A 25,686-nucleotide genomic window follows, 5' to 3' on the forward strand; every position below is an offset into this window, starting at 1 on the left:
TGTGATCAAAGGGTGGTGAACTTATAGTGAACATGGTGAACTCTAAGTGAACTTTCAAGCAGGCGGCCATTTGGTCTGCAGCAGGGAAATGAGTTAACTGTGAGAGGTTGCAGACCTTTGTGAAGCTTCGGAGACCAACAAGAGGAAACTGAGTCAGGAAAGCATTTCCTTCTACACTCTACCCCTGAAAGGGAGAGACTGACAAGTATGGTGTCTTTCCAAACCTCCATCCCAAGGATGGGAGAGTTCCTCTAAGCTCCCCCATGCTTCCACATAATCCCACAGGCCTCAAACCAGGATTCTTAGACCTTGTGCTTTGTGCCACGTGTGCTTAAGCTGTTGCACTACTGCCCGACTCCCCGAGCACTAATGTTTTATCCTGTTCTACAAATAGAGTCCAGAGTTGAGAATTATTGCTTTACAAGGTAACACTGTTTTCCATTTTGTTGTGTTTTTTTATAATGCAACAAAAGCAGCAAATACCCTCATGAAAATGAGATTGGCTATGAGATGTGAGAAAATGCTTTGGAAGCTGTCAATAGTAGTATTATTATGAGATGTATTTTACAGCCTAGTGGCTTAAAGAGCTATATATATATATATATATCTTTATCCATTTATAGATATTTATTTAGTATATACAAATATATACTATATATTTAATTATGTATATATTTATTTACATTCAACATGAGTTAAGACATAATGTATTTTATTAAATATGTAATACATAAAATATCAATCATATTTATATATATGTCTATTTAATGTACTGAAGACATATCACTACTGTCTTCAGAGGTGGCACAGACTCAACTAACTGGAAAGATAATTGAGGTGTTTGGAATTACCCATGTAGATATTCCTACCTAATTAATTCTCCCTCTTTCTATTTTTGCCCTTTTACTTAAAAAAAGAAATAGAGAGAGAGTAGAAAGGGAAAGGTTATTAAAAATAAAATGATGGAGGAGACATCCTCTTTCTCTGTTTTTTCTGTCCTCACTAATCCTAACGGTCTACTCTGGGAACACACACACAGCTCATCAGTTCCCATACTGTACTGATTCCCACTCAAGTCTCTAGACAGAACAACTCAAAGCCTGGCCCTTCCCAAGATCCTGTGTACACAAAGGAGATTCCTCTTTCCAGACTCAAGTAGAAGAAACAAGATCAGAAAGCCCAGATATGTTTGCTTAAGTTTCACAGTAAATTAGAACCAGAAAAAAATCTAGCTGTCCATAAATGTGACCTAAGATTCTACTGTGATGACATTTACTCTTGTTTGCTAATTAATAAAAGAAATCATCAGGGGCCGGGTGGTGGCACACCTGTTTCAGCACACACATTATAGTACGCAAGGACCCAGGTTCAAGCCCTTGACCCCCACCTGCAGGGGGAAAGCTTCATGAGTGGTGAAGCAGGGTTTCTGGTGTCTCTCTGTCTCTTTCCCTTTTTATCTCCCCCTCCCTTCTCAATTTTTCTCTGTCTCTATCCAATAATAAATAATTTTTTAAAAAAGAAATAATCAAAGCAAAATGCTGGAAGAAATGAAAGAGCCTAGGTGAAATAGAAAGTATAAAAATAAATTTCCTGATGCAAAATATCCTCACACAATGGGGGGTGATAACACAGAGAGCCAAGAAGTAATAATACTGAAGACATAGACACCCTGATACATATCGCAAAACCTAAAATTGAAGGGAATTGAAGCCTTTCATCATGAGACATTTTATCATTTTCTAAGTAATTGCATCAGTTGTACAATTTCTTCCATCACTGACTCCCCAGCAATCCTGGCATTTCTCTGTCTGTGATGTGGAGGTGGTGGGTAATGGTGTTTGCCTCCAGGAAATTAAAGACCCTTTTCCATAACTGCATTAGTCATCAACACTTGCTGCTGTGATTGATCTTGTAACCACCATCAGATCTAGGCTCAGAAAGGATATGAAAATTCATAAGCAAGAAAATAACCTTATCTTCCCTTTATGAAGCTCTCTCCTTACAAGAAACATCAGTTAAATCTTTTTTTTTTTTACTTCTAAATTGCTCATCAAGGAGTCTGTATGTTTCTGACAAGTTGGATTTTTGACCACTTGTGAGGCTCCAACTGCCAGCACCACCATAAACCAGAGCTGAGCAGTGCCCTGGTGTCTGTCTGTGTGTGTATGCGCATGAGCATGCATGCGTATGAGTATGCATGAGTGCGTGTGTGCATGTGTGAGAGAGAGGGAAAAAGAGAGGTATTAAAGTAAAATATTACTTTTTTGGCTGCTGCTTCTTCTCCTGGTCAGAAGCTTCTTCTGGTCAGGTGCACCATGGCTACTTCTCCTGGGAACTGAACACATGTGACTCTGCTAGCCAGTAAACTTCTAGACCCCTCTACAGCCGTGGGCAACCTTTACCAGAGCTGATAATTGTTTATCTTGTAGGACTAGACTTTTGATGACTATACTCAGACCTTATAGACCTAGTGTTCTTTTAATCCTTGATGATAAGTCCTTATTTTGCCTTTTACCTGTTTCACCCTAATAAACTTTGTATTGTTTAAACCAGAAAAAAATTAAGTAAAATATTTTTTAAATAGATCTTTAAAAAATATTTATCTGCATTATGAACTGGATTATGTTCCCCCCAAAATTCACGTGTTGAAGTACCAACCTCCACTGTTTCAGAATGTGATCTCGGTTTGAATAAATATGTTGATGTAATAAATGAGGTGGTTAACTTAAAAGGAGACTAAGGACTGGTGTCCTAATCCAATGTAAATGGCATCCCTATAAAAAGAGGTAGAAACCCCAAAGATATGCATGCACAGAGGAAGGCCATCTAAGGACACAATGAGAGGGCAGCATTCTTGTAAGCCCAAGAGAGAATCCTCAGGAGAACCCAAGACTGTGGAAAGCCTTCAGCTTGGACTTCAAGTCTTCAGAACTATAAGAGATGTTTAAACCACCAGAAGTTATCAAACTAATACAGTCTACTATTATATGACTTCATAAAAAGGAAAACATTCTAAATAGAAGGATATAATTTCTGAACAATTCAGAATTTTTAAAAAGTGTCCTCTATACTTTTATTTTTCTCATGTTGCTGTAGATCACTGAAAATTCTGTCAATGGCAAATAAGTTTCTGCTCTAAAAAATTTTTTTCTGCTTAATTTTTCAGTTTATCAAAAAGAAAAAAAAAAAAAGACTGCATATGCCATAGTTCTCCCAAACCAAAAGAAAGAAAAAGAGGAAGGAAGGAAGGGAGGGAGTAAGGGAGTAAGGAAGGAAGGAAGGAAGGAAGGAAGGAAGGAAGGAAGGGAGATGCTGGTACTCATGCGGGGTGACTCTCAGCCACGAAGTTAAGCTACTGGTTCTCCCTTGCTAGCTCGAGGACTCAGCAATATAGACAAGAGACACCGGGGAGAAACAAGAGACACCGGGGAGAATTTGAACACTCTCATTTATTGGAAGGTGGGCTTGGGTTTAAATAGAGATTCAAACAAAGAACATTTTTCAAATACATCAGAAATTACAGGTTTCTTAAAGGTCAGCTTGCCCCTACGGTAGGAGGCTGGTATGACAAGAATTGATGTGATACATAAAGGTTAAGACAATTATTCTCCATGATGCAAACAGGTTAATTATCTAAAGGCATTTGAGAGAAGCATAGGGGTTAAACCAGCAGGGTGAGATAGAGAGAAGATAAACAAGGCTTGCTGTAAATCAACATATCAAAGACCATAAGGAAATACTGTTTTTGGGGGCTTCACTGTCTGATGTCAAGGAGGTGTTTTATGGAGTATGTTCTCCTTAGTGATCAAAAGTGAGGTGGTTATGTGAACTCTGAGTGACTATGTGAACTTTGAATGAACCTTAAAGCAGGCAGCCATGTGGCCTGCTGCTAGCAGGGAGAAACTGTGAGATCTCTGTGGGCTTGAGAGTCTAATAAGGGGAAACTGAGTCTGGGAGACTTTTTCCCCTTTGATCATCTCTGTGAGAGAGGCTAACAAGGGGGTGTCTTTTCCAGACCTCCATCCAAGGATGGAAGAGCTCCCCTAAGCTCTACAAGCTTTTACATAGTCCCGCAGGAAGGAAGGAAGAAAAGGATGTGTTGTGGCCTGGAAGGAAGCTGTGCATCTGTAGACTACTGAACTTAAAAGCATGAGATCACAAGTTTGACCCTTTGCATTACGTATTCCAGGGCAATCGATGCTCTAGTTTTCTTTCTCTCTCATTAATAAATAAACCAGTCATAATTGGAGTAGATTATGCTTAGTGGAATAAGAGATGAAAGACAACTACCAGATGGTTTCACTTACATGTGGAATCTACAGAACTGATATACATAAACTTGCAAAGCACACACACACAAGCAAGCAAACTGTTTGTAAGCCTTGTGAGGACAATGGTAGTTGTTATCTGTTTAGAGGTAGGAGGGTGGGGGACACAGAACTTTGGTGGTGGGTGTGGTGTGAAACTATACCCTGTAACCTTACACTCTTGCAACCCACTACTAATTACAAATAAAAAATAAACAAAATTTTTTAAAGTTCTGATTTATCCCTTTTTTCAGTGGCTTACTTGCCAGACATAGCCACATCCTAAAATTCAAAAGTAACATAAACAAATAAGTCAGTACTTTAAAAATAATAATTTTTCAAAGGTATGTTACTTAACAGTTGTATTTTCATAGTTAGAACGTAACTAATAGACCTACAGGGATGCAGAGGTCACATAGGTTCCTAAGCTGAATATGGGCGCCAGATCCAATCAATGGGGTTTACAGTCAACAATATTCATACACTTTTTCCATAATTGGGAGCTACTCTCTTCTCTGATCCAGCTTTCTAGCGCTTTTTCCAGCCATGACATCATCTCCCAGACAATAACTTGGGTCCACCTGCATGTCAGAGGTCAGGCTCAGGAAAAACTAGTACAGTCATGGGCCCTTTGAAATAGACCTAAAATAGGCCTATTATCTATTTCCAAAATAGAGACCCCAAATTTTCCTCTGTACTATTCCAGCCTTCAGGTTCATGATTAGTCAACAGTTTGTTTGGCTTTATATGTTAACTCTTTTTTCAGCCACCAGGTTATAGATGCTAACATGATGCCAGCCAGACTTCCCTAGTCAGGCAACCCCACCAATGTGTCCTGGAACCCTGCTTCCCCAGAACCCCGGCCCACTAGGGAAAGAGAGAGACAGGCTGGGAGTATAGATCGACCTGCCAATGCCCATGTTCAGTGGAGAAGCAATTACAGAAGCCAGACCTTCCACTTTCTGCATCCCACAACGACCCTGGGTCCATATTCCCAGAGGGATAAAGAACAGGAAACTATCAGGGGAGGGGATAGGATACAGAGTTCTAGTGGTGGGAATTGTACCCTTTTTATCCTATGGTTTTGTCAGTGTTTCCATTTTATAAATAAAAATTTTTTAAAAGAATACAACTAATAAATTCACCAATTACTATATAAAAAGAATCTTGTAAAAGCAAATTTCCTCATTATTTTTAAGTTTTAATTATTAAAATTTGTAAAAAAAAAAAAAAAAGTTTTTAAAAAGCCAATTGAATTGTAGTAAACTCTATAGATATTGGGAAAATTATTTATTTCATTCCATGGGATTTACACAAGTAATTTCACATTTCATTTTTAAGTCCAAAGTCAGAAAATATTCCTTGTACATACATCACTAGTAGAGATCACAGCATATCAATAAAACATTTAAATACATTAGACTCCAAATGAATTTTTTTACAAATAACAACAGAGTAAATGAACACGGTACAATCTACTCTGGACAGAAACTTTAATTTATTCAAATATAGACTATATTTATTCAAATATAGTCTTCTAAAATGGTCTCATTTAAAAGAAATGTGAGAATGGACTCAAGGATGAAGCAATTAATTGGCACTTAACGATTCACAATCATTACATACAAACAGGATTTTTTTAAATATCTAAACAAATACTGTAAGCCAGGTGCACAGAGGATACTCTTGTTCTCTTCCATGAAATACATTTCATATTTCATAGTTTCTGAATTTCCTCAGGAGCTCTGAGGGAGCATCCCCAGACCAACGGAAACGGAGGTGCCTGCAGTTCATATCTGAAAAACCTTTAAAAAAGAGAAGTTTTTTTAAAAAAAAAAAATTTTTTTTAATATTTTTTATTAATTTATTATTTTTTGGACAGAAACAAAGGAAAACAAGAGGAAAGACAGGCAGAGAGGGAGAGAGAGACACCCATAGCACTGCTTCACTGCCTATGATGCTTTCCCCCTGCAGGTGCAAGAGTCCAGGTCCATGTACATTATAACATGTGTCCACTCAACTAGGTGTCCCACTGCCCAGCCCAAGAGATGAATTTTTAAAAATCAGAGGTAGGATGATGCCAACCAGATTTCCCTGGACAGACAACCCCAATCACGACAACAATAATAACTACAACAATAAGACAACAAGGGCAGCAAAAGGAAATAAATAGACTTACTTATTAATGAAATAGAGAGAGAATAAACCAGAGCCTCACTCTGACATATATGATGCTAGGGATCAAACTGAGGACCTCAAGATTTAAGCCCAGCACACAAGCCACCATGCCACCACCTAGTCTGAGGTGGTTTTTGTTTGTTTGTTTGTTTGTTGTTGTTGTTGTTTTGCCTCCAGGGTTATCACTGGGGCTTGGTGCCTGCACTATAAATCAATCCACTGCTCCTGGAGGCCATTTTGTTGCTGTTGTTGGATAGGGCAGAGAGAAATAGAGAGAGGGAGAGACAGAAAGGAGGAGAGAAAGACACCTACAGATCTGCTTCACTGCTTGTGAAGCAATTCCCTGCAGGTGGGCAGCCAGGGACTCCAACAGTGATCCTTACACTGGCCCTTGAGCTCCCTGCCACATGCGCTCCCTGCTGCACTACCGCCTGCCCTGAGGTTCTTTATTTTTAAGGCCTTCAAGAGCGACCATATAAGTGCCTGTATTAGCATAGAGAACAGTGTGAAAGGAGCCACCTCTTGGAAGTATCCTCACTGGTTACTCAGGAAGCAGAAACAGAAAGTGATAGGAGGCTGAGGTAGAAAGTAAGTTATTGCCTATGCAGGACTTTCTGAATGAATATTTTTTTTATTGTTTTTTTAAATTTATTTATTCCCTTTTGTTGTCCTTGTTGTTTTATTGTTGTAGTTATTATTGCGGTTGTTGGATAGGACAGAGAGAAATGGAGAAAGGAGGGGAAGATAAAGAAGGGGAGAGAAAGACACCTGCAGACCTGCTTCACCGCCTGTGAAGCGACTCCCCTGCAGGTGGGGAGCGGGGGGTTTGAACCGGGATCCTTACTCAGGCTTTGCACTTTGCGCCACCTGCGTTTAACGCACTGTGCTACCGCCTGACTCCCCTGAATGAATATTTTATTTTAATGGAAAACTCATATTAGTTTGGAGTGTTTATTATCTAAATTTCTTTCCTAAAAAAGGGGGAATTTTTTATAGAATCTTGTGGCTCTAGTGGGTCCTTAGAGCACACTTGAGTCTTTACAATGAGTCCAACTCTGCCAGTTCTTGTGAACTCAGACTAGGGCTGAATTTGAACTAGAAATTCACAAGAAAACTCCAATGGTTCAGGAACACAAAGCTGAATATTCCCAAGCTGAATGGAAAAATATTTGCTGTGTGTACATGTGGGGGGGTGTGTGTTCCTATGTGAGTGTATTGACTTAAACCACTGTTTTGCTCAAATCCTGGTTTCTGCTTTGATCAGTTCGTTATAATATAACCACTTCCAGTCATGAGGTTGATGCAATCACCATGTCGACTCTACAGAAAGATTTCTTGAATAACCAGTATATACATCTGAAACAAACCATAATATCTTTATTTACAGCAAGTAATGAGCATGTGAAAGTCCTCCTGACAAAGAGATCAATAGTAACTATTGGCGCTGGGCGTGGCAGGTTAGGCGCACTCAATCCGAAGCGCAAGGACCCACGTGAGAATCCCGGTTAGAGCCCTCGGCTTCCCACCTGCAGGGGGGTCACTTCACAAGCAGTGAAACAGGGCTGCAGGCATCTGTCTCTCCCACTCCTCCCTCTCTCTTTCCCTCCCCTCTAAATTTATCTCTGTCCTATAAGAAAAATTGGGAAAAAAAAGGTCACAGGAGCAGTGGATTCTTAATGCAGGCATGCCCAGCGATAACCTTGAAGGCAAAAAAAAAAAAAAAAAAAAAAAAGGAACTGATTTTAGAAAGACATAAATTTCCACAAAATGGGGCCAGGTGGTGGCGCACCTGGTTAAGCGCACACATTACAGTGCACAAGGACACAGGTTCAAGCCCCAGTCCCCACCTGCAGGGGGAAAGCGTCACAAGTGGTGAAGCAGGGCTGTAGGTGTCTCTCTGTCTCTCTCCCTCTCTCCTTCCCCCTCCCCTCAGTTTCTCTCTGTCTCCAATAATAAATAAAATAAAATAAAATAAAAAGATTAAAATTTTTTTTAATTTCCAGAAACTACCTATCTTCTTATTAAAATAAAAGTTCAGTGATCGGGTAGGTGGTGCAATAGATACCAGATTGGATGCTCAAGCATGAGCATTTAGCCCAGCATCACATGGGCCAGAGTAATTCCCGCCCCCTCTCTCCTCACCTTTCCTCTCATTTCTCACTCCTTAATAAATAAATCCTTAAAAAAAATTAATTGGGGGAGTCGGGCTGTAGCGCAGCGGGTTAAGCGCAGGTGGCGCAAAGCACAAGGACGGGCATAAGGATCCCGGTTCGAACCCCGGCTCCCCACCTGCAGGGGAGTCGCTTCACAGGCGGTGAAGCAGGTCTGCAGGTGTCTGTCTTTCCCTCCTCCTCTCTGTCTTCCCCTCCTCTCTCCATTTCTCTCTGTCCTATCCAACAACGACGACAACAACGATAATAACTACAACAATAAAACAAGGGCAACAAAAGGGAATAAATAAATAAAATTAAAAAAAAAAAAATTAATTGGGTGTCGGGCGGTAGCGCAGAAGGTTAAGTGCAGGTGGCGCCAAGCACAAGGACCTGCGTGAGGATCCCAGTTGGAGCCCCTGGCCCCCCACCTGCAGGGGAGTCGCTTTACAGGCGGTGAAGCAGGTCTACAGGTATCTATCTTTCCCCCTCTCTGTCTTCCCCTTCTCTCTCCATTTCTCTATGTCCTATCCAACAACAGCAACATCAATAACAACAACAATAATAACTACAACAATAAAACAAGGGCAACAAGTGGTCCAGGAGGTGGCACAGTGGATAAAGTGCTTGACTCTCAAGCTAGAGGTCCTGAGTTCAAGTCCCCACAGCACATGTACCAGAGTGATGACTGGTTCTTTCTCTCTCTCTCTCCTCCTATCTTTCTCATCAATCAATAAATATAATCTTTTTTGAAAAGGGCAACATCGAGTCAGGCGGTAGCACAGCGGGTTAAGCGCACGTGGTGTGAAGCACAAGGACAGGCGGAAGGATCCCGGTGCCCCCAGCTCCCCACCTGCAGGGGAGTCTCTTCACAGGCGGTGAAGCAGGTCTGCAGGTGTCTGTCTATCCCTTCCCCTCTCTGTCTTCCCCTCCTCTCTCCATTTCTCTCTGTCCTATCCAACAACGACGACATCAATAATAACTACAATAAAAAAGGACAACAAAAGGGAATAAATAAATATTTTTTAAAAATTTAAGGGAATAAATAAGTAAATAAATAAAAATTAAATTCTCAGAAACCTGCTAAAAGCTGAATTCTATCTAGTAAGGTTTTTGTCACAACCCTGAGAACCAAGTAAAAATAGAGTGTGTGTATAATAAACCTATAGAAGAGAAGGGGGCTTTGTGTTGTTATCTCCCCACACACACCAGTGATTTTTTTGAGGCTGTTGGATTCCACTGCTCCTGGCAGACTTTTTTTTTTTTCAGATAGATACACAAGTGGAAGAGAAAGAGAATGAGAAAAAGAGTGAAGAGACAATGTACCACCACTCCACTATTCATGAACTTTCTTGCTGTACTAAGGCTCTCCTGTGCTGCCTTTAATTTCAGGCCTTTTCTGTTCTACAAGCTGACTTGACATAACTTACTTGGAGAATCTGGATTTTGTGGGGAGAATGAATTCTCCACTGACTCGGATTCTTTTTGCTCCATTTTCTGCTCAGCTGACGCCACCAACTCTTTCTTGATGTCTCCTGGCTGATTCCATTCCTCATTTTCAGTCTCATTAGTATGAGTCTGATTAGATTCTTCCAGCATCAGATCTTTCTTACTTCTGACAGCCCAGTGCATTGACTGCATTAATTAAAACAGGAAAACAGATATTCAAGAAAAACAAAACACAAATGTTCTTAGCAGCACTCATTACAAACATCAGAAGGAAGAAGCAGCTCAAGCGTCTATCAAGTCATGAATGGGCGAGACAAAAATGTGGTGCAGCCAGACAGCAGAGCATACAGCTCACCAGGCAGGGCGAGCGGCGTCTACATTCAAATCCTGATACTGTGTGGGACAGTATGAGACCGAGAGAAGCTCCAGTATTGGGGGGAGGAAGTGTGTGTGTGTGTGTGTGTGTGTGTGTGTGTGTGTGTGTGTGTCCATCAAGGGTGTGTGTGTGTATGTGTGTGTCCATCAAGGGTGTGTATGTGTGTGTCCATCAAGGGGGTGTGTGTGTGTGTGTGTGTGTGTGTCCATCAAGGGTGTGTGTGTGTGTGTGTGTGTGTGTGTGTGTGTGTCCATCAAGGGTGTGTGTGTGTGTCCATCAAGGGTGTGTATGTGTGTGTCCATCAAGGGTATGTGTGTGTGTCCATCAAGGGTGTGTGTGTTTGTCCATCAAGGGTGTGTGTGTGTGTGTCCATCAAGTGTGTGTGTATGTGTGTGTGTCCATCAAGACGGTGTGTGTGTGTGTGTCCATCAAGGGTGTGTGTGTGTGTGTCTATCAAGGGTGTGTATGTGTGTGTCCATCAAGGGTGTGTGTGTGTGTGTGTGTGTGTCCATCAAGGGTGTGTGTCCATCAAGGGTGTGTATGTGTGTGTCCATCAAGGGTGTGTGTGTGTGTCCATCAAGGGTGTGTGTGTTTGTCCATCAAGGGTGTGTGTGTGTGTGTCCATCAAGTGTGTGTGTATGTGTGTGTGTGTGTGTCCATCAAGGGTGTGTATGTGTGTGTCCATCAAGGGTGTGTGTGTGTGTGTCTATCAAGGGTGTGTATGTGTGTGTCCATCAAGGGTGTGTGTGTGTGTGTGTGTCCATCAAGGGTGTGTGTGTGTGTCCATCAAGGGTGTGTATGTGTGTGTCCATCAAAGGTGTGTGTGTGTGTCCATCAAGGGTGTGTGTGTTTGTCCATCAAGGGTGTGTGTGTGTGTGTCCATCAAGTGTGTGTGTATGTGTGTGTGTGTGTGTCCATCAAGGGTGTGTATGTGTGTGTCCATCAAGGGTGTGTGTGTGTGTGTGTGTGTGTGTCTATCAAGGGTGTGTATGTGTGTGTCCATCAAGGGTGTGTGTGTGTGTGTGTGTGTGTGTCCATCAAGGGTGTGTGTGTGTGTGTGTGTGTCCATCAATCCGAAATTTAAAAATGAGAAAATCAGCCCAGAAGTTGTGCACTACTTTCTCACTCTCTTTTCTCATATGAAACTCTATCTCAAATAACATAAATAATCTTTATAAAAAGACTTTGGGGGGGGGCGGTCAGGCGGTAGCACAGCTGGTTAAGTGCACATGGTGCAAAGTGCAAGGACCAGTGGAAGGGGTCAGGTTTCAGCCCCCGGCTCCCCACCTGCAGGTGAGTCGCTTCACAAGCGGTGAAGCAGGTCTGCAGGTGTCTGTCTTTCTCTCCCCCTCTCTGTCTTCCCCTCCTCTCTCCATTTCTCTCTGTCCCATCCAACAATGACGACATCAATAATAATAACTACAACAACAATAAAACAAGGGCAACAAAAGGGAAAATAAATAATAAAAAAAAATTTCTTAATTAAAAAAAAGACTTGGGGTGCCGGGTGGTGGCGCACCTGGTTGAGCGCACATGCTACAGTGCACAAGGACCCAGGTTCAAGCCCCCGGTCCCCACCTGCAGGGAGATAGCTTTGCGAGTGGTGAAGCAGGTCTGCAGGTGTCTCTTTGTCTCTCTCCCTCTCTAGCTTCCCTCCTCTTCTCAATTTCTGGCTGTCTCTATCCAATAAATAAAGATAATAAAAAAATTTAAAAAAAAAAGACTTGGGGGGGTGGGGAGATAGCATAATACTTATGCAAATACACTTGCTTGTGTGAGGCACCAAGGTCTCAGGTTCAGGGTCAGGTTCAGGTTCAAGCCCCAACACCAACTTAAATCAGAGCTGAGTATTGCTCTGGTGGAGGAAAAAAAAAGACTTTTTTTTTAAGAAAGCTAGAAAATATTAATGGCATTGTGTTGTTGAATAATAAGCAATAGTCAATGGGATGATCTCACTCTCAGGCAGAAGTTGAAAAACAAGATCAGAAACGAAAACACAAGTAGAACCTGAAATGTAATTGGCATATCGCACCAAAGTAAAAGACTCTGGGGTGGGAGTGGGTGGGTGGGGAGAATACAGGTCCATGAAGGATGATAAATGACATAGTGGGGGTTGTATTGTTAAATGGGAAACTGGGGAATGTTATGCATGTACAAACTATTGTATTTACTGTTGAATGTAAAACATGAATTCCCCAATAAAGAAATAAATTTTAAAAAAATAAGCAATAGTCATAAACAACATGATCTCCAAAGCTAGATAGATATAACCAGATACAGATATAAATATATATATATGTGCATGCATTACATAAACTATAGCTAGCTATGAATACAGATATAGATTACAGACATGCAGTCAAGGTAGGTTTTCAGCAGATAGAACATAGGACTCATATGCATAAGATCCTAAATTCAGTCCCTAACACCACATATGACTGAGTGTTGCTCTAGTCTGTCTTTGTCTCTTTCTCTCAAGAGAAGTAAATTAAGTCTGTCCACTTTGTCATGTACATAATCAACTTCTAAACCAGCCCCCACCACAACAGGGGAAGTTCTGGTACCGTCTTACATTTGTCTCTGTCTCTCTTTGTGTTTTTTTTTTTCTTTTCTTTCCTTTTTATTTTTATTACCTCCAGTGTAATTGCTGGGGCTCAGTGCCAGCATGACGAATCCACTGCTCCTGGAAGCTATTTTTTTCCATCTTGTTGCCCTTGTTGTTTATCATTGTTATTATTGTTGTTGTTCTTATTGTTGGATAGGACAGAGAGAAATCAAGAGCAGAGGGGAGACAGAGAGGGAGAGAGAAAGATAGACACCTACAGACCTGCTTCACCACCCACAAATCGAGCCCCCGGAAGATGGGGAGCCAAGGGCTCAAACCGGAATTCTTAGGCTGGTCCTTGTGCTTTACGCCATGTGCGCTTAATCCACTGCGCTGATGCCCAACCCTCCTGTGTTTCTTTTTTATCTGAGAAAGTTGGTTAAGAGTGGTAACACTCAGGCAACAAAAAAATAAAGAGAAGTAAGTAAATCTATTTTAAAAATACCTTTTAATAATAGATACAGAATGGAGGTCAATGTAGCCTTGTATATAATCTAAAATATACATGTATTTAAAACCTCGACTTTAATGCAGCCAAAGAAGTCGCATTTGTTTGTTTCTTTGTTTGTTTGTTTTTACCAGAGCACTGCTCAGCTCTGGCTTACAGTGGTGGGGGATTGAACCTGGGACTTCGGAGCTACAGCCATGACAGTCTTTTTGCATAACCATTATGCTATCTACCCCTACCCAGAAGTCCCTTTTCACCTTCAAATTATCTTCTTCTAACTGCAAACTAGGAACATCTTGAATCTTCTCCCCACAAAGATGACCTTTGACACATTGCCAAAACAGCTACTGCTTCAATAAAATCAGTCCTCACACTAAAAAAAATGGAGGAAATGTACCAAAATAGTAAATATTGTCTCGCAAAGCAAAACTGTCAAGCTTTCTTTCTAAATCTTCTGACAAAACTATATGTAAATGCAATGAGAAAAAATTAGATCCTAGATATTAGATACAGTTATGACTGCCAAAATATATGTGGATGTCAGTAATAATAAGTAAGTTGAGGAGAAAGGTTTGGAAGTATACGCTTCACAATCATACACTAAATTTAAATGCAAGTGTTATGCATTTTTCTAGAGGTGCCATTTCAAAATAAAAGTCTTCCTTTGGGGCCGGATGGTGGCGCACCTGGTTGCACGCCTACATACACACTTCTGGTGAGCTATCTCTCTGCTTCCAAGGTGTTTTTTTTTCTTTTATATTGCATATATTTAAAATTCCTTGTTGATTCAGACAAAATACAATTTATTCTACCACCTCTGCAGGACTATATTTCCATTCTTCTGCAAACATAGCAAAATTGGTGATGCTTGCTATTATAATATCTTTTGATTTATAGTTCATTTTCCTTGCTAACACACTGAACTGTTACCCAATTTTAACTGCCAATATCAAGTTAACTGTAACTTTTTCAAAATCTCTTCTCCAGATCCCTGCTCTAATTTATGTTGCTAACATCTTTCCATTCAGTACTAATTTCCTGTCTCCAAACACATCATTTCTGCTTTGAGTCGAGCTTAACTATGAACTGTTTGGGGTCCTGCAGTAATTACATTTCAGATCTTACTGGATACAACATTTGTCTCATCAGCAAAACTGAAACAGTATGTTGGATTACCATTTAAGCTTTTTGTGAGTGGCACAAAAATGAGATGTACTTTAGAGCCCCAGTACGGTGCTGTACTGTGCTGTCTCTTCCTCTCCCTGCCTTTCTATCTGCAAGAAGAAGAGGACCAGGAACAGGCAATGGTGCACCTGGCCAAGCACACACTTTACCTGGGTTCAAGACCCTCGTCCATACAGGGGGAAAGCTTTACGAGGCTGTGGTGTCTCTCTGTCTCTTCCCCTATCTCCCCCTCCCTTCTCAGTTTCTCTCTGTCTCTATTAAATAAACAAATAGAAAGAAGAGGGGGGCTGGGTGGTGGCACATCTGGCTGAGCGCACGTATTACAATGCTCAAGGACCTGGGTTCGAGCCCCTGATCTCCACCTGCAAGGGGAAAGCTTTGTGAGTGGTGAAGCAGGGCTGCAGGGGTCTCTCTGTCTTTCTTCCTCTCTATCACCCCCTTCCCTCTTGATTTCTGGATGTGTCTATCCAATAAATAAAGATAATTTTAAAAAGAAGAAGAAGAAGGAGAAGAAGAAGAGAAGAGAAGAGAAGAAGAGAGAAGAGAAGAGAAAAGAAAAGGAAGAGAAAGAGAACCTGAGAGGTGAAATCAAGAAGCCACCAGGCCTTGCCTCCAGAAAAAAAAAAAAAAAAACCTGTCAGCATGGGTTTTTCTACCACTGATGCATTCATTGTCTCTCTGTTGGTGAACTTCCCTCTACAGGATTTTGTGGACAACAAATTAAATTCTTGTTTTTTTTCTTAAATATGTATTTATTTATTCTCTGTTGTTGCCCTTGTTGTTTATTGTTGTAGTTATTATTGTTGTTATTGATGTCACTGTTGTTGGATAGGACAGAGAGAAATGGAGAGAGGCAGGGAAGACACAGAGTTGGAGAGAAAGACCTGCTTCACTACTTGTGAAGCAAGTCCCCTGCAGGTGGGGAGCCGGGGCTCAAACCAGGATCATTATGCCTGTCCTTGCGCTTTGCGCCACGTGCGTTTAACCCGCTGCACTACCGTAGGCCTGACTTCCTAAATTCTTGTTCTAACAGCTTCTTGGTATCCCTTCAATTATCTATTGATTCTTTAGGTTAATATATGACTCTAATATACAGAGATTCTGAACTTCATAAATTCACATTACTCCCAGAAGAAACATACCGTTTTCACAGAATCACTCAAAGCTTCCCACTGCTGGAAGGACATGGAGATCTGGCTCCTTCGCCAGTGGTCATAGCGGGCTCGACTCTCTTCATTAGTAAGAATCTCCTTTGCCATCTGCAATTGCTGAAACATCTCCACTGAGGAAAAAAAGAACATAAGATGAATATTTTTCTCCTGAAAGTGTCGTTTTTAAACTCCCAATCAAATTGATCTCACTGGGGATGCCTCTGCTACTTACTAGATGTGTAATCTTAAATCTTTTCACCTTGCCAAGATTTAGTTTCTTTATTTTTAAAGTGTGTCCTCAACAATCACTAGGACTTTGCAAAAAAGGAGGGGGGGGCAGGGTACAGAATGGGCATTGTGATATTGGGTAAATGTACAACCACAGTCCTGTAATCTTTTTTTTTTTTTTTTAGTCCTGTAATCTTATGAGTTTTTAAACCATCATTAAGGGAGTCGGTTGGTAGTGCATCGGGTTAAGTACACATGGTACGAAGCACAAGGACCCCTATAAGGATCCCGGTTCGAGCCCCCGGCTCCCCACCTGCAGGGGAGTCACTTCACAATCAGTGAAGCAGGTCTGCAGGTGTCTTTCTCTCTCCCTCTGTCTTCCTCTCCTCTCTCTATTTCTCTCTGTCCGATCCAACAACAACATCAATAACAACAACAACAATAACTACAGCAATAAAAAAAAGCAACAGCAACAAAAGGGAATAAATGAATAAATAAATATTTAAAAAAACATCATTAAATTACTAATAAAAAGAGAACCTGTATACAATATAATGATACCACCAATAAAGTACCTGCCCGCTGAATGTTTCCTATTTTGAGGATGAATACAGATATTCACATAGCACTATTCCCTGTGTTCCATAGACCAAAACAGTGACAGGTCCTTAACATTTAGTTATTGCTTTAAAGCAATTTGACAGCATCACTGGGAAAAACTATTTAAATTACACTGATCAGACTTAGAAATAACTTTCTGAGAAGCAGACAAGAACCTCTGAACCTCAGTACTGATGGTACCTCCATATCAATTGTGAAAATACACAAGTACTTTCCTGTCCCAACTGGTAAAGAGTTCTTGGTGAGTTCTCCCTCCCCCAGTAGCATCCCTTCAAATGTTTCTCCAGCAACAAGAGATCCTGCCCACTACAGGAGCGCTTCTCCAAGACCCTGTTCCCAGCACTGGTCTCTTATAGGCCACTAACTGTTTAATATCATCCCTAGCAGCAGTGGCAATTACTGCATTAAAAGAAAAAAAAAGTCATAAAGATGAAACTATTAAAAACAAAAAGAAAACAAAGTAATCGTATATTGCCACTGAGTGACCCTGCCTATTACTGATGACAGTGTAAATGCCACCTGTATAAATGAGATGTTACTGTTTCCAACAGAAATTAAACTTATTCACATTATCCCTACCACTACCCATGCCAGTTACCCCCATAGCAAAGCTTGTAAAGATTTACATATTTATCTATGAGTCATCTTTTTTTTGTACGTTACTATTGGCCTCATTTTCCATAGTTTCCTTGACAAAAGAAAAAAGCCTTCTCAGTTACTCTGATGTCAGTTCCTTGACAACAGTTGATAAGCAGAAAGCAAAAAGGCCTTATCTTTGCTATTTCCATGTAGCCTTTTCCTTGTTCCATCCTCTTCATCAGGTTAATAAAAGTGAGTATGAGTTTGTCTTTGTCTTTAAATATATCAGCTAATCAAATGAATCATACAAGATAAACATTTGCCAGCTCTGAGAAGAGTCCACATTTTATAAGCTTATATAAACAAATTATTCTGGAACCTCTGGGAGATATTATGATTTAATCCTTACATCTACTTTGAAAATACAGAATTTCCATTAAATTCATATTTCACAATATGATTTGTGCTACTATAGCTACAGGCCACATTTCCCACAATGTACTCTTCTTAAGATTTACTTCTGCGGGAGGAGAGAATAGTACAGTGGTTGTGCAAAACAACTGTCATGCCTAAGGCTTCGAAGTCCCAGGTTCAGTTCTCCACACCACCATAAGCCAAAATTGGGCAGTGCTCTAGTGAAAATAAAAAATTAACACAAGAAAGAGAGAACCAGGGCATCACTCTGGCACATGGGAAGCTAGAAGGTAGAACTCATGACCTCATGCTTTTAAGTACAGTGGGATGCATTGGATCGACCTTCTCGTGGTGCATCCCATGAGTACCCATTCATTGGGGAAACTGACGATCCTTCCCAGCTGACTGAATCCACATGGATCCCAGTCACTTTCAAAGCCAGCAACAAGCAGCTCCTGACAGCTTTCAGCCTGACACTGTTGGCTGGCTACGGAAGAAGGGCAAATGCTAGAAGAAGAAGAAGTACAGTGAATGCTCCAGCCACTGAGCCATGTCCAAGGCTATTCACATATATTGCTTGAAAACAGTCATAGTATGATGCCAAGACATTCTTTGGAAAAAAAAAATCTTAAGGAAGAAGAAAAATACATCAACCAGGGGCTGGTGGTGGTACACCTGGTGGAGTGCACATGCTACAATGCACAAGGAACCGGTTCAAGCCCCCAGTCCCCACCTGCAAGAATTTGGTCCATACTCCCAGAGGGATAAAGAACACAGAATACTGGGGCCAGGTGGTGGTACGCCTGGTTAAGTGCACATGTTACAATGTGTAAGGCCTTGGGTTTAAGCCCCCGGTCCCCACCTGTAGGAGGAAAGCTTCACAAGTGGTGAAACAGTGCTGCAGGTGTCTCTCTGTCTCTCTCCCTCTTTATCTCCCCCCTCTTCTCAATTTCTGGCTGTCTCTATCCAATAAATAAATAAAGATAATTAAAATCAAAAAATATAAAGAATAAGGAACCTTCCAGTAGAGGGGATGGGATACAGAACTCTGGTGGTGGGAGTTATATGGAATGTACCTCTCTTATCCTACAATCTTGTTAATCATTATTCAATAACCAATTAAAAAATATTTTTAATTAAGGGATATTTTACCAGCAGTTGTAACCCTTCCCCATGTATGTAGAGAACCCTTAAAAGTTTTCAGAAAGGGAGTCGGGCGGTGGCGCAGCGGGTTAAGCACAGGTGACGCAAAGCACAAGCACCGGCGTAAGGATCCCGGTTCGAGCCCCCGGCTCCCCACTTGCAGGGGAGTCGCTTCACAGGTGGTGAAGCAGGTCTGCAGGTGTCTCTCTGTCTTCCCCTCCTCTCTCCATTTCTCTCTGTCCTATCCAACAACGAACAACAACAATAAAACAAGGGCAACAAAAGGGAATGAATAAATAAATATTTTTTAAAAATAAAATAAAATGCTTTGATTATAAAAAAAAAGTTTTCAGAAAGTTATAATAATCCAAATCAAGTAAGTGGATGCTTAAATCAATTTGATAACTAGATCTGTCCAAAGGCTGAATCATTTCTCAACTATAAGACTGACAAGGGATGATACCGATATTTGTGCACATTTCATTTTAAGCAATATTTACACAGTACAATGTTTTTCTGAGTAAAAAGCCTGTCCATGAAAACTCCTAATCACTATGGCAACAACCAATGGCAATAACTGTGGACTGATTCATCATGTGTCCTGAGTAGAAATTGTCAGGAGTAGAAAGCAACTCAAAGACAGATCTCACTGGAGGGGGAAAAAAAGAAAAAGTTAAAGAATAACTTGGATTGATGGTTGTTTTGAAGTATTTATCAAGCTTTTGCATTTATGTTAGGACATCTATGTTAATATTAACTCCAGTTCAGGAATATTAACTACATCCAGAGAGGTAATGAATATATATATTTTTTTAATGTTTATTTATTCCCTTTTGTTGCCCTTGTTGTTTTATTGTTGTAGTTATTAATGATGCCACTGTTGTTGGATAGGACAGAGAGAAATGGAGAGAGGAGAGGAAGACAGAGAGAGGGAGAGAAAGACACCTGCAGACCTGCTTCACCGCCTGTGAAGCGACTCCCCTGAAGGTGGGGAACCCGGGGCTCAACCCAGATCCTTATGCGGGTCCTTGTGCTTCGTGCCACCTGCGCTTAACCGGCTGCGGGGAGAGGGGGAGGGGAGAGGGAAGAGGGGACAGAGACAGAGAAATTGAGAGAGGTGGGAGAGATAAAGAGGGAGACAGAGAGACACCTGCAGCCCTACTTCACTTGTGAAGCTTTCCTGCTTCGGGTGGTGGTGGTGGGAACCAGGGGCTTGAACTTGGATCCTTGACCATTGAGCTTAACCAGGTGCGCCACCACCTGGCCCCTAACAAACTGTTTATTAATCAGGAACCTAAAGGTAAGAATACAGCAGATGGAACTAAAGGTCTTAATGTGGGAAGAAGCGAGGAAGTCTGTTTTAGGTATATTCCAAGGGGGCCATGACTAGTAGTTTTTGCCTGAGCCCGATAGCTAAAATGCAGGTGGGCTAAAAGTTTTGTCTGGGAAGATGGTGTCAGAGTTGGGAATAGGACTAGAGATCTGGATGTGGCCATGAGCTATAAGCTCAGACAAACAGGGACTTAGAAGTTACACGGGCTCTGTGATAAATGTAAATATGTATTTACATATGGGCCCTAGAGCAGGTAGATGGAGGTAAATAGTGAATTTTAGCCACAGAATCTTTTTATAAGAATTGGAGCTACTCCCTGCCCTAATCTAACTTTCTAGCCCTTTTCTCTGACACCATTCCCTCAGACAATATTCTCATCCAACCTCAGGCTAGCTACCAAACTCAAGCAAAACTACCTAAAATGGTTCTCCTAGCTTTCTTCTACCCTAAAATCCCTAATCTCATCTGCTCCGATCCTACTTTTTAGTTCCTGTTCATTAACCATCTTGTCTCAATTTAGATCATATCGCCCTCCAGACACCAAGTTATAGATGCTACTATGTCTCCACTCCAACTTCTCTGGGCAGACAACCTGACCAGTGTGTCCTGGACCCTCACATCTTCAGAGCTCTGGTCCACTAGGGAAAGATAGAAACAGGCTAGGGATATGGATCGACCTGTCAACGCCCATGGTCAGCAGAGAAGCAGCTACAGAAACCAGAACTCCTACCTTCTGCTTTCCAAAAACAACCTTGATCCATACTCCCTGTGGGGGAGAAGTGATAGGATGAAGATAAGAGGACTCTTCACTCCAGCTCCATCAGCACCCAGAGAGAAGGAAAAGGAAAGAGATATATGGAGGTAGTTATGTTGTCACAAGTGGCTTGGAGAGGAAGAGAGGATTGCATCAGGAGAAAAATAGGGCAATTATGTATACATGTAGACAGATAGATGTAGAATGATGGTTGGCCCATGTCTACAACCTTAGGGGAACTATGGTGGATTGCAGTGCAGAAACTGAAGATTCAGAACTCTGGTGGTGGGAAAGGTGTGGATTTAAAGCCCTGTTGACATGTAATTTTATAAAATAAAATTTAAAAAATTAAAAAGAAGTATCCTCCATACCATGTGCCATGCTAGCTAGACAAGAGGATATAATACCATTTTTGGCAAATTAAATAGTAAGTAGGTCTGCCTCACTGAGCTTCCAGTACAACAAATAAGATAGTTTGATACACAGTTTGCTGCCTGAGTAACTAGCTCTTCTCAGAGGAAGTAATTGCTAGGCTGAGACCTGCTGTGGGGACGTGACTGCAACAGTCAAAGCAAGATGGGTGAATAGCTGTATAGTCTCAGGTGAATCTGTTGAGATGGGAGCCATCAATCAAAAGCTGGTATAGAACTTAAAGATTTGAACAACAGTCCAGATAGAAAGTAAAGAATGAGGCCAGGCGCGCACCTGGTTGAGCGCACACATTACAGTGCACAAGGGCCCAGGCTCAAGCCCCCGGCCCCCACCTGCAGGGGGAAAGCTTCATGAGTGGTGAAGCAGGGCTGCAGGTGTCTCTCTGCCTCTTTCTCTCTAACTCTCCCCTTTCCTCTCAATTTCTCTGTCTCTATCTAATAAAAAATAAGTTTTTAATAAATAAAATTTTAAAGTGTCTAAAAATAAAATAAATTTCACACTGAAGGAGTAAGTTTAATAATAAATAAATTTTTAAAAAAGAGAGAGTAAACTAGAAGAGAGTATAGGAGGGAAAGTTAGGAGCAGGAATCACAAGGGACTAAAATACAGCTCAAAAAACAAGGGCAACAAAAGGGAATAAATAAATATTTTTATAAAATATGAAAAAAATAAATAAATATATTTTAAAAAACAGCTCAAGTGGTTGGTAGAAAAGAATGAGTGTATACAATGGGAGTTAAGAAAAAAGGGTGTAACGACAACAATAATAACTACAGCAACAATAAAACAACAAGGGCAACAAAAGGGAAGATAAATAATAAAAAAAAAAAAAAGAAGAAGAAGAAGAAGAAGAAGAAAGGGTGTTTCAAGTAGGGGAGTATAGTCAGTGGTGCCAAATGACTGGGAAGAATAAAGAACAAAAACAGAACTATTGTACAGAGCAGCCAGGAAGTCCGTGCTTACTCCAAGTATTACGAGAGCTGTTTCCGAGAAAAGTCAGGAAGACATAAATGCTGGGAAAAACTGGTAACTGGCTGGAAAGAAAATAAAGATATCACATTGAGGGGCTGAGTGGTGGTGCACCTGGTTGAACGCGCATGTTACAATGTACAAGATCCTGGGATCAAGCCCCAGTCCCCACCTACAGAAGGAAGGCTTTCCAAGTGGTGAAGCAGGGCTGCAGGTGTGTCTCTGTCTCTCTCCCTAATTTATTTCTTCCTTCTCTCTCGATTTCTGGCTATCTCTATCCAATGAATAAAGATAATTTAAAAAAAATTTTAAAGATATCACATTGACAAAAAGTTTGACTCTAAAGGGAAGGACAAAGAGGGAGACAGGATAAGGAAGGATTTTTTGTGTGCTTTCTCAATGTGGGATACACATAAGTATGTCTAAATTTAAGATGATGTCATTTAACTTACAATAAAGAAACATACAAAATGAAGAAAATACATATAGCATGATTCAAGAAACTACCTACTTACAAACCCACTTAAATCATGGGGAAAAGCATGAACTGGATACATTATAAATCTACAAGCAGCACATTATAGAAACAAAAATGTGAATGGACTTCGGGAGGCGGAGCTACGAGCAGCAGATCGCTTACTCTCCTCTCATCTCCTCTCCTCTCCTGGATCAACTAGGAATACCAAAGGAGACCACCCAGGACTGAAACAAGACAGGACTAGAATGACCACAGGAACCCAGTAAATCACTGATGAGTACAAACACATGTGGCTGGTGACAGAGAGGAGAGAGGAGCCTAAGGAGAGATTAAATGACTGCTAACAGTTCAGCAGTTTATCAGTTGAGACACCACCTCCAGTCTGCTCCACCAACAAGGGGACAGCTGAAGTGAGGAGAGGACTCCCCAGAGACTCACCAAGTGCAACTCTGAGTCTCCATTGCTACTACCCTCAGAATCTGGAGCAGTGACAATGAGGGACACCAGGGGACAGAGATCTAACCAGGAAACTCAGGAGAAGACCTATACCTCGGTGGCATATCTGAGGGGATATGAAAGTCTCTTTGCCTAACCACTGGATTATCTCTGCCACACCCTGCTTTATCTCTTGGTCAGGAGTCAGTGATTAAGCTAAGAAGCCTATTGATAGTTTAAAAGCCCTCAGGCTCCCATAGCCTACAGGGAAGAAAAAAAAAAGAGGCTTTTAAACCACTGAGCTCCAGCTCAGGGATTGAAACAACTGTTAATTTCCACCACTGCAAACCCTTTAATTAACTTACTTAGACACAAGTCAATCCAGGCAATAGTGATCAATAATTTGAAAAGTACTGATAAAGGGAACTCATAACATAATATATAAAATGGTTAAAACAACAAGAAAAAATATTGGAGAATCAAACCAGAACAAGAGTCCAGCTAAAAGTCCTCCAGAGGGTGAAGCACAAAATAACGAGTTCAACATCCAAACATTAGCTAAGGAAATAATAACAGGTGTGAGTAAAGAATATGAAAAAATTGTAATCAGAAATGCAGGAACAACAAATGAGAATATGGAGTAAAATACTAATTATCTCATGGTTATTAGAGAGCTGAAAGCTGAAATCACTGAGCTAAGAATGCAACTAGCTGAACAAGTTAAAACACTATCAGAGCAAGGCAACAAAATAGATGAACTCCAGAAAACAGTAGAGGGCAGAGAGACTAGAATCAATGAGGCTGAAGACAGAATTGGCAAGATTGAGAATGAATTATAGACAACTAAAAAAGAAGTAAGAGATCTCAAAAAGAGACTAAGAGATGCTGAAAACAACAACAGAGTTCTATGGGATGACTTCAAAAGAAACAATTATACGCATTATTGGCATACCAGAGGAAGAAAGAGAAGGAGAGGAAGAAAGCATTTTCCAGGCCATAGTAGCTGAAAACTTCCCTATTCTAGACAACATCAAAGACATAAAGATTCAAGAAGCACAGAGGGTCCCAAACAGAATTAACCCAGACCTAAAGACACCAAGATATATCATACTTAGAATGGAAAGGAATAAGGATAAAGAAAGGATCCTGAAGGCTGCAAGAGAAAAACAAAGAGTCACCTACAAAGGAAAACCCATAAGATTAGCAGCAGACTTCTCCATACAAACACTACAACCCAGAAGAGAATGGCAAGATATCTATCAAGTGCTCAATGAGAAAGGCTTTCAGCCAAGAATACTATATCCTGCTAGACTGTCATTCAGACTAGATGGAGGCATCAAAACCTTCTCAGACAAGCAACAGTTGAAGGAAACAACCATCACCAAGCCTACCCTGAAAGAAGTTCTGAAAGGTCTCCTATAAACAACCAGACCACCACAAATAGGCCATATATCAAAACACTCTAAAACTCTACAAGAATGGCATTAAAATATCTTCAATCTCTGATATCAATAAATGTCAATGGCCTGAATTCACCTATTAAAAGACACAGAGTAGGAAGATGGATAAGAAAAAACAACCCAACCATATGCTGTCTACAGGAAACCCACCTAACTCAACAAGACAAACACAGACTTAAAGTGAAAGGATGGAAAACTATCATACAAGCCAATGGCACACAAAAAAAGGGCAGGAACAGCTATTCTCATATCTGACATGATAGACTTGAAAATAGGTAAGATTAAAAAAGATAGGAATGGACACTACTTAATGCTCAGAGGATCAGTCAATCAAGAGGACTTAACAATTATTAACATCTATGCACCCAATGAGAAGCCATCTAAATACATCAAACTTCTACTGAAAGAGCTACAGCAATATATTAACAGTGACACAATCATAGTAGGGGACTTCAACACCCCACTCTCTCAACTTGACAGATCATCCAGGCAGAAAATCAATAAAGACATAAGGGAGCTAAATGAAGAGATAGATAAACTAGAACTATTGGACATTTTCAGAGTCATTCATCCAAAGAAACTGGAATACACATTTTACTCAAATCCAAATGGGTCATTCTCAAGGATAGACCATATGTTAGGCCACAAAGACAGCATCAGCCAATTCAAGAGCATTGAAATCATCCCAAGCATCTTGTCAGACCACAGTGGAATTAAACTAACACTTAACAATCAACAAAAGATTAGTAACAGTCCCAAAATGTGGAAGCTCAACGGTACACTTCTTAACAACTTCTGGGTCAAAGAGGAAATCAAGGAAGGAATCAAAATGTTTCAGTGAAACATTTTGTTTCCTTCAATGAAAATGAAGACACAAGCTATCAAAATATTTGGGACAGAGCTAAAGCAGTCCTAAGAGGGAAGTTCATAGCTATACAAGCACACATTAGGAAACAAGAAAAAGCACAAATAAACAGCCTGCTTGCACACC

The 25,686-nt window shown here is 40.7% G+C and overlaps 1 protein-coding gene across 3 annotated transcripts in view; it reads right to left on the bottom strand.

Moving 5' to 3' along the window:
* Nucleotides 1-3,432: 3,432 nt before the first annotated feature.
* Nucleotides 3,433-25,686, bottom strand: part of DNAJC12 (DnaJ heat shock protein family (Hsp40) member C12) — a 46,709-nt gene continuing 24,455 nt past the window's right edge. For 2 of the 3 annotated variants that reach the window (XM_007531482.3, XM_060193749.1), the window contains exons 3-5: nucleotides 15,841-15,980; nucleotides 10,066-10,270; nucleotides 3,433-6,112 (exon numbers count right to left, since the gene is read on the bottom strand). In XM_007531482.3, coding sequence (XP_007531544.1) covers nucleotides 6,018-6,112; nucleotides 10,066-10,270; nucleotides 15,841-15,980 — 440 coding nt within the window. In that variant the 3' untranslated portion in view covers nucleotides 3,433-6,017. The remainder of the gene's footprint in view (nucleotides 6,113-10,065; nucleotides 10,271-15,840; nucleotides 15,981-25,686) is intronic. The other variant, XM_016191850.2, reaches the window with a different exon arrangement.

This window comes from Erinaceus europaeus, chromosome 1 (assembly GCF_950295315.1).
Source record: "Erinaceus europaeus chromosome 1, mEriEur2.1, whole genome shotgun sequence".
NCBI classification, from domain to species: domain Eukaryota; kingdom Metazoa; phylum Chordata; class Mammalia; order Eulipotyphla; family Erinaceidae; genus Erinaceus; species Erinaceus europaeus.